Source organism: Sardina pilchardus, chromosome 10, assembly GCF_963854185.1.
Source record: "Sardina pilchardus chromosome 10, fSarPil1.1, whole genome shotgun sequence".
NCBI lineage: Eukaryota > Metazoa > Chordata > Actinopteri > Clupeiformes > Clupeidae > Sardina > Sardina pilchardus.
Genome location: NC_085003.1, coordinates 15,525,823 through 15,535,822, shown reverse-complemented (window position 1 = coordinate 15,535,822; position 10,000 = coordinate 15,525,823). Strand labels below are relative to the sequence as shown.

The window sequence follows — 10,000 nt, the reverse complement described above, 5'->3', positions numbered from 1 at the left end:
CGACTACACATTCAACAACATTAGCTAACTCAGGCTCATTTGCCTGGGATTTTTCCACAAAAGCTCACAATAGTGTATTCAACAGGAGCATCTGCCATTGTTCCAGCCAGTCTCAATGCAATTGGCTGGACTGCTGCAGTCATAGGCTGCCCCCTGCTGGGTATTCAGTGTAAGTACGTGTGCGGGTGACTACAGAGGGCTCATCGGTGTGTTGTTTGATCTGGTGTTTCAGGAAAACATCTCCAGGGCAAATTGCAACAAGATCATCATGCTGTTTACTGATGGAGGAGAGGAGCGAGCCAAGGAGATCTTAGAGCGCTACAATCATGACAAGAAGGTAGGCACTTTAACCTGTGTGTGTGTGTGTGTGTGTGTGTGTGTGTGTGTGTGTGTATGTGGGGGTGGGTGGTAATGGGTGTTTATCTGTGTCTGTGTGTATTTGTGTGTGTCTGTTTGTGTGTGTGTATGTGTGGGGTTGTGGGTATTCATCGTTGCTTAGGGCAAAGTGTGTGTTTGAGGTGATGTTTATGTCACAATGTGGGTGTGTTCATTTGTGTCCCCACACAATTATCAGTGTCAACGCTGTATGCGTGCCCTGTGTGCCTGTGTGCCCAACAAGCCGAGCGCTCTCCTAAAACAGCCTCAGGCTTCCGCATCCAGAGCACTTCCACAGCTCCCTCTCTAAGCTCATTTGAATGTGTCTGTTGCTATACTGTCACCGTGACAAAAAAAACATGTTTGTTTGCTTGTCAGGTCAGAGTGTTTACTTTCTCAGTGGGGCAACACAACTACGACACCAGACCTATCCAGTGGATGGCCTGTAATAACAAAGGTATACGTCACAGTCTCTTGACGGGATCAAACCTCATCTCCTTTGAACTCCCTCAATCTTTTTTTTTGTGTGTTTTTGGTTTGTGTTTTTGTGTAAAATTCATGCATGTCCAATCCATCCACAAATGATTTCATGACTGTGCCACTGGTACTAGCTTGTGTTTGGTTTGTGTTTTTGTGTAAAATTAATTCATGCCCAATCCATCCACAAATGATTTCATGACTGTGCCGTTTGTACTAGCTTGGCTACTCATCATCAGGTCAACTGCAACACTTCCTTACTCACTTCTGCCTCCTTGTGGTTGAAAGCATGAATGTCCTGCCCATTCCAAAACATTGAGTTTTGAAGTTCATTGAAAATGATGAGAATGTGACAGAACTGAACATGAATTCTTAATATCTATTCAGGATACTTCTTTGAGATCCCATCCATCGGAGCAATCCGAATCAACACTCAGGTGAGGGTACCTGTCTACCTGTTGCTGTCTGTGTTTCAATATTTTACAACTTTATGCATGCTAATGCTAATTTGAATGTGTGAATGTGTGTGTGTGTGTGCGTGTGCGTGTGCGTGTGCGTGTGCGTGTGCGTGTGCGTGCGTGTGCTTGTGCGTGTGTGTGTGTATGCATGTGTGCGTGTGTGCGTGTTCTTCAGGAGTATTTGGATGTCCTTGGCAGGCCCATGGTTCTTGCAGATGAGCAAGCCAAGCAGGTGCAATGGACTAATGTTTACCTCGACGCACTGGTAAGAAGAACACATCTGTCACTTCTTTCATCACCACATTGTTTGTGTATTGTGTCTGTATCTCTCTCTCTCTGTATCTCTCTCTCTCTGTTCTTCCCCCTCTCCCTCTCTCCCTCTCTCTCACCCTCCTCTCGCACATTCCCCCACATCTCCCATCTGCTGTTCATGACTCAAAACAAGTGCCAAGGGAGAGAGAGAAAAACAAAATGGCTGACCGGCTCAGAAACAGGCGTCTCTGTTATGGAAAGTGTGCCTGGATTTGGCCGGCACACCCACTGCAATGAGATTCAGTGTTTAAAACCACATCTCTGATTTGCTGCTGCTCCTGCTGCTTGGGCCCGTGGACTCCAGATTTCTGTGTCTCTGAGCCGATGCGGTTGCAGCTTTAGGGAAATCTCCCGTTCCCGCTTTTGTGTTCCCTCCGGCTGGGAACAAAATGGGCTCATTTGATGTGCGGGTGTTTGCTCGTTCACTTTCTCAAGTCACAGGAGGAAAAAGGAGGGAAGTTTTCAGACACTCCGCGTTAGTCGCCGTAGGTAATTAGTAAGCCAGGCTGAGATGCTGCATTCGCTAGCCAACCGGATTAGCATGGACTCAAAGCAGAATCAACATATGTTTACTTGAGAGAGCCAAGGACGCGGAGGACTTTTTTCTTGTTAATGTTGTTGTTGTTGTTGTTGTATTTGTGTCATGAATGCATCTAGGGAACGGGAGACAGAGACAGACCACTTTAAAGATGTGGAGTGTAACATTAGAAGTATCAGAGCGGATAGGAGTTGACAAGTCCTGCTGGTTTTGCTGTGAACCTGGCTGACCTTATGACCTGATGAGCAGTGGTTGGTCATCTTAGTATGTTTCACAGCATGTTGGAATACCATCGAGAGAGAGAGTGTGTGGACAGGTCATGCTGTGTGTGCTGTTAACCCTCATGAACTTTTCCTGACCCTCTAAACCCCAGGAGCTCGGTCTGGTCATCACTGGAACTCTTCCCGTCTTCAACAAGACCCGGTCCAAGCAGGACGGCTCACAGAACCAGGTCTGTTTCCCTCATCACTTTACAGTAAGACACACAAACAACCCAACCCTCGGCCCTGGCTCACAATCCACATGCTCATTTGCTCGTGAAATAGATCTGGTCCGGCCGAAGACAAGGCGGCCACACTCAATGATGGAAAGCAGACCAAAATATACTGTAGGCCCGTATGGCTATTATTAGAGCCGTTTCTGGAAATGTGTGATGTGTTTATAATGAAGTGCTGGAACACACTGCCATGCTGCGTCCAGATAAGGCACCGGTGCCGAGACCCACGGGTCAGTGGCCGCGAAGAGATGACCACGATGCACAGCCGATGTCATGGCACATTATGCTAACGGGAAGCAAGGAAGTCAAAGTCAAAGAAGTTGGTGAAAAACAGATGGAGCATTTCTGACTGTAATGTACGTGTGTGTGTGTGTGTGTATGTGTTTGTGTGTGTGTGTGTGTGCGTGTGCGTGTGCGTGTGCGTGTGCGTGTGCGTGTGTGTTTCTACTGAGGCAGCAAAATCAACTGATCCTGGGAGTGATGGGAGTGGACGTGTCTCTGGCTGACATCAAGAGACTCACGCCTCGCTTCACTGTGAGTTATAAAGGCATACAGTATATAAACACACACACACACACACACACACACACACACTCACAAACATAGGCACACATACACACAGACACACACACACACGCATGCACAAATATCAGTATTCTCTACTCTTTTTTCAATTGTTGAGAAATGCGAGTCTGCATGTATGCAGTATCTCCTCTTAAAAACACCTCAGTCAGTGTGGTCTGTTTTTGTAGTTACAAATGGACTCTCATATCATTGGATAAATACCTCAGTGCATAAGAGTCCAAATGTGTCCATTGAGAAGAATTAAGGTATTTGATGCTGTCGGTCTGACAGCAATGTAGCCGTTTTTCTGGATTTTTCAATCATGACAACCAGGCCCTAAATCATTGTTATCCTACTGTGTGAGGTAATCATTCTTTAAGAGATCCCAGATCAGTAATGGCGTCTGTGTAGTGACTCCCTTAAAGAAATACAGTAAAACAAAATTCTGAAATAGCGCGAGGATGCTGGGTGATGCTTCCTCCCAGGTGGGCCCTCCCTCCCCCCTTGCCTGCTGTAACACAAGCGATTGAAAAATTGTGCGTCGACCCAAAGACTCATACATCACCCGAGCATCTGCTTGTATTTAACATTTTACACAGTTGGGATTTGCCGCTTTTTCTCGCTACATGTAGCATTTCCATGCGAGGAGGAGACTTGCCTTGATTAACGCGGCGGGAGCATTGAGTTTTGAAAATGAAAAATCCCAGGAACGAGGCGCGGCGCTGCTCGCCACACAAGTGGTGGTAATGCCTCTCCCGGATGGCTCGCCAAGTCTCCGCCACGGTGGCAGCCGCTTGGGAGTCTCCTCTCTCTGGGCTGTTAACTTGTCACTCAGTATTCATGCCCGTGCTCGCCCTCTCCTCTCCGTCCCCACAGATCGGTCCTAATGGATACTACTTTGCCATCGATCCCAACGGATACGTGCTGCTGCATCCTAACCTGCAGCCTAAGGTAAGGCCCCAGGTCTTCCCCCCCTCCCTCCCTCGCCTCCATGCCTCACACCAGCCTAGCCCTCCATGCCACTGGCACAGTAGGGGAGTTCAGCTCTGTCTGTGTGTGTGTGTGTGTGTGTGTGTGTGTGTGTGTTTGTCTTTGTGTGTCTGTTTGTGTGTCTGTGTGTGTCTGTGTGTGTCTGTGTGTGTCTGTGTGTGTGTGTGTGTGTGAGAGAGAGTAAGGCCAGCAGCACTGCCAGAATCCTAATCATCTGTTTATTTAATCAGGGTTCTTTTGGAGAGAGTGCAGCAGGGGCTTCATCAAGAGCTTGTTGTTTTTCTTGCACTCTTACTTATTCTTGTTTCTTTCTCTTTCTCTTGCTCTCTTGCTCTCCTGCCTCCCCCTATTCTACCCCTCTATCTCTCCTCTCGTTCTCCTCCCTTGCTTCCCCATGGCCTCTTTCACACAGAAACATACATGTGCGTTTTGGTCTCACACACACACACACACACACACACACACACACACACACACACACACACACTCACATATGTATGCACGATGAGCGCGTCCACTCACACACATGGTGAGAGCGAGCGATGCATCCATGTAGTACAGTATGGAAAATGTGCTCTCGTGTGAGTTAAAGGAACACAGAGGAGCACATCATTCTTTTTCCTTTCTCGTAGTCTCTCTCTTTGCACATTAAGTGTGATTCAGCGACGACAGCAGCATGGGAGATATTTAGAGACTCGTGTGCAAATCTTCTACACAGAAGGCCATTACATGCACACATATGACCTACCCTGTAATGGCATGGTATCTCAGTTCTCCAGACAAGCCTTTTCTGTACAGGCCATCTTTGTTCCGACTGTTCCTCTCACATTCGATAACCACATGTTCTCTCCAGAACCGGGCGCTCGCTCGCCCCGGCCCTACGACACTTCACAGTTAGCCTGGAGATACCAGCCGTCTGGCTGTGAACTTGCATATATGTTTTTCAATAGATTTTGTCTGTACAAAGAATATGTCAAGCGGATCACAAGGCACATCAAAAACAGCGAGAGACCTCTCCTACTGAACTGGCCCATGCTGAACACATCAGCCCTCAAAATATGACATATGTAAGGAGAGACGGGAAGAGATAAGAGACAGGAATATTTACTATGGGATGTTAAGGAGTACCATATTCCCATCCCCAGAGGCCAAACACGTACAGCACCATGAGATTCCCATCTTGTTTTTGTGGTTTGGATTTTTTTACTGTTAACTAGAGCCTAGCGGAATGTATAGTCATGGCTTTATTGGTTAGATGTGTTTTTTGGGGTGCTGTCACATCAAAAAGTACCTCAAGGAAATGCCTGAACTGTCTTTTTTTCCAAAGAAGGGACACATTAGGACCTATTCACATGCTTTGAAGATTTGTGTTGCTGACAAGTTATTTTATTGGCCTAACCATGGAACTTGTGTTGCATGAAATCCATTATCTGTTAATGATGATATTTTGGGGAAGTGGGAAAAAATGACAGAGAGAAAGATAGATAGAGAGAAAGAGAGAGAGAGAGAGAGAGAATTAAATGCTCTGTCAAATAAATTACCATTTTAATAGACTTGTGAAAATGACTAGATTTCTCCTGTTGCGACTGTTCTGTTTTGCCTCCCCTTTGTTTGTAATCTCTGTGAGCAATAATCATTAGCGCAGTGTGAGAGCGAGCGAGGAGCTAGAATGTGCAATATCTGTGGCTAATCACCTAACAGCATCACATAAAAATAAATAAATAAATAAATAAAAAAGAGCGCTTGTAGGATCCGTCCTGATGCAAGCAGACTGTTGATCGAATCCCAGGAGTAGCTGTGTGTCAGGCGTGCCGGTGTTAATGTGATTCACAACAATAATCTCAGCTGGGAAACGTGTCTGCTCGAAAGTGATGAAACAGTCCCCGGGCCGAATGACGGCCGCTGTGAAATCTACAATAACAAGCCTCAGTGTCCACTGTCTGGACTTGTCGCACTCACCAAACTTTCACCCTCGAAGAAGCAAATCATATAGTTGCATCAGCCTTACAGAGATTGCATAGGTTGATAACCTGTCCTTTCTGTTAACTCGTTCTGCCATACAGTTTCGTCAAACATGACCATCCTGAATTTTGACAAAAAACACGGTACCCTTAGCACGGGAACGTATGTATGTTCAGTAGTGATGCCAAGGATGGATTATTATTAAGAATATGTTAAGAGGAGGGGGTACCCACAGTGCATCATCAGTTTCACATTCAGTACATGTAGTACCCACGGGCACACAGGTTCCATTGAGGCCATTTCCCGAGCCCACTTCTCACCTCTTCCATCTTACTCTTTTCCTGCTTGATCTGGGCTGCACTGTCAAGAAAGGCTTCACCCAAAAATATAATTTTAAGTATTGGACATCCTAAGAATATTATTGAAATAAAAGTGTAGTCGGCACAAGGTGGGGAAAACAGATTTGGTTTTATACTCAGCTAGTCTCCATTTCAAGCAGTCTGCCCACAGAGTGCCATGAACTCGGGAGCATGTGACTCTTAGAGGCTAAGACAGCACTGTGGGAGGCTGAGTGCTACTCACCGACTTTGATGTCAAATCAAAAGAGTGTGCAACTCCAGACTGCAGGGAGAAATGCTTTTGCTTTAGCACCCCAGAAAGCCAAAATGCAAATGCAGCCGTTTGGACACTTGCTGAACGCCTAAACCCTTTTATTACCATAATCTGACACGTGATTCAAACGCACAGTATCTGCTTACTCACAGGAAGTCATCACACACACACAGAAAGCCTTCGCAATTGATATGAATAGGATTGTTACCAAAAAGTATTTTTAATCCAGCTCACGTGACTGTGTACTCCTGCCATATATTCATTTAATGTAATGGATGCTAGGGCAGGGGGCTCAGATTTATGACAGGTAACAGAGGCAAACGCTCTGGCCCATGATGTCTCCTGCATTATGCAGATTGAATGAAAGTGCCATAAGGCCCGCAGACTGTTAGCCTGTCACACTAATTTATGGGATGCAGCTCAGGTTAAAAATGAATAACAAGTCGATGCAATGGAGAATTTAATGGGAGATTTTTAAGTGAGTACAATTTAGCATTCGGACTCACATTATTAGCGTTTACTGTTAAATAAACAACCCCTTTACTATATGCCAACAAATGTCACCTACCTGACGATACAGGCTTGTGCTAAGCAGCTTCTCCTAATGGGGAGGGGGGGACACTCGGCTCGGAAAGTGCCACCCTTAAGCCTCATGCCCCTTAAGCCCCTGAGAGATCTCATTGAAGTGTGGGGCAGGTTAGGTACGATGTGGAGGATCTGCACCTTTGGCCGGGCTGCTACAGCACAGCTCGGTTAATGGAACAGTGCAGTGATATGCTGCTGTTGTGACAGGCTGACATTTGGGCTAATGGGCTTCTGTCTGTCCCCCAGCACTCACTAAATACACACGTAAAAGAGTGCCGCTGGGAGCAACGTATAGCTCCCCAAATAAAGGGATTTTTTCCCATCAGAAAGGTCATGCCGCGGGCCAAAATTCTCGCTAATAATTTGTGATAAATGTCTTTATAGATTCCTAGATGTTTTTGTGTTAGTATCTGGTTAATGTCCCAGTTTCTCTATCACTGAAGAGTATGGAGTTCTCCTGACTGAAATGTCACCAGCATGCACACTTTTATCAGAATGACTCACAATGTAACACATAGTATTCTCAGTCTCAAAAATCCACATATGGTACAGTAGATCTATAGTGATGTGCCATTGTCAACAATCCTCCCGCTCAGTGGCTGTGTTTTACACTGCAAAAAAGGGGTGTCTAAAAATAATAAAATAAAACATGAAATCTGAGATAAAGGGTACTCAAAACAAGTGATCTGTCCATGCAGCAAGATAATTTAATAAAGTAAAATAAATCTAGAAATACAATTATAGTGTAAAGTTAAACACTTAAAAATAAGAAATTCACCCTTAAAACAAGAGAAATGATCTAACACTACTAAATCTAAGTTTTTTTTCAATGATTTGCAGTGTAGGATATCATTTTATATATATATTATTGTCAAAGTGTTATTTAATTGTGATTGACATTTATTTCAAATTGGGGATTTGCTATGCACTGGTTCTGATGGATTGTAAGGTGTGTAAGCAGAGCGACTGGGCCACCCCTTGGCCCTCCTCTCACTCAGACTCGTTCGGCCTCGCTGCCGTGCCCATATGCTGCGCAGGCCTTGTTTTGGAGAGATAGAATTATTTCCCTGTGCCCAGCCAGACTTGGTCGGCTCGGGAGGGTTTGATCTGGCTAGGACAGATGTTTAGATCTACTCCAACATGGTCACAGTTTCTCAGGCCTGATTGAGTAAGACGCAGAGGGATGGATTCAATCTCTCCGCCTTGGACCAGGCACTTAACCTCATCATTTTTTCTCTCTCTCTCTCTCTTTTTCTCTCGAAAGCAAGCGTTCAGTGTGTATGTGTGTGCATATATTGGCATATAGTATGTGTGAGATGTGTGTTGTATAGAGAAAAAAGGGTGAATTTGTTCACTGGTGCTCTATAAAGGGGCCCAGTATGTGATGATTGTATCAGTGCTGCCATCAGTAAATAGGCTTTTGTACAGCCACTGCATTTGTGATGTGAAAATTTGTGTTTTGTTTGCACATAAAGAACACTCTACACATAAATGCAGACAGATGCACACACATGTCCACACGCATGCACCCAAACCCACTCCCCCCACATTACAAGTGTGAAAACATCACATAAAACATCACCACACAGCTCTTGTTTGGTGGAGTCGTCTTGTTTTTCTTTGTTCACAAACAAATGAGTTCCATTTGTTTCCCTCTGTGCTTGGGCTGCAGAAAAGGATACTTAATCGTCGCGTAAGGCTAAATAACAAATATGCCATTACTTTCCACGAGGTGAGACCGACACCTAGTCAGCAGTGTGTGTGTGTGTGTGTGTGTGTGTGTGTGTGTGTGTGTGTGTGTTTGTGTGTAGCGTTTAGAAAGCTACTGTAGAAAGTGTATCTGGTGTGTTTTGACTGGAAGGTTTGTCTCTGCTTATAGTGTAAGGAGTGTAGTGCTAGTGAAATTAGCGCTGGCTTTATGTATGGTAATGAGAATGCATTGAGTACTCTTTCAGAATGGGCTCTTTCTTTAAAGCGCTAATCACTAGTATTAGTGCTTTGCGAAAAAAATGATGATTAAATAATTTGTGATATAAAAGGTCATATTGAATACTCAATTTAAGTTTAATACATCCCACTATGATTTGACTTTGTTTTCTATTTTGTCAACTTATTGGACTTTTCAGGACCACAGGTGACCAACTCAAAGTTACAAAAAGTCTCTCAGCAGTCCCTTTAATAACTTTTCGACCAAAAATGCAACCTGGCTTCCTCAGTGGGGGTACAACCGCAGTGGTGTATCCAATGCTGTGGATGTTCATGGTCAGCCTAGCGCAGCAGAGCAGATTTCATTGAAAAGTTAATCCCCAGCTCCACAGTGTTCCCCTGGCACCCCGGCCCGCCTTGCGCTGCGGTTCTCACCCCCTCCACCGGCCTGAGGTCATGACCATGACAGCTCCCGTAGCCCTGAGACTCTGAGACTCTGAGTTGTGTACTCTGTGGACGACCCATCCTGAAACTGTGGTATTTCCTGCGTTTTCCCCTCCTGTCCTCAGAGCCTTGCAGTGCACTGTAAGTAGAGCATATTCTGTAGGGCACTCATCCATAGATGGTAGCCATGCTACAGTACCCTGAGCCATAGTACATTTAGTCTGCCTGTCACGGAGTAGTCTCCACTGAACTGTGTGTGCA

At 45.2% G+C, this 10,000-nt stretch overlaps 1 protein-coding gene across 1 annotated transcript in view; it reads left to right on the top strand.

Moving 5' to 3' along the window:
- LOC134094268 (voltage-dependent calcium channel subunit alpha-2/delta-1-like) overlaps positions 1–10,000 on the top strand; it is a gene marked incomplete at its 3' end in the record, with an annotated part of 81,872 nt that overhangs the window by 51,872 nt on the left and 20,000 nt on the right. Inside the window, 7 exon segments of the mRNA XM_062547737.1 lie at positions 233–337; positions 754–832; positions 1,240–1,289; positions 1,486–1,575; positions 2,534–2,611; positions 3,113–3,190; positions 4,097–4,171. Coding sequence (XP_062403721.1) covers positions 233–337; positions 754–832; positions 1,240–1,289; positions 1,486–1,575; positions 2,534–2,611; positions 3,113–3,190; positions 4,097–4,171 — 555 coding nt within the window.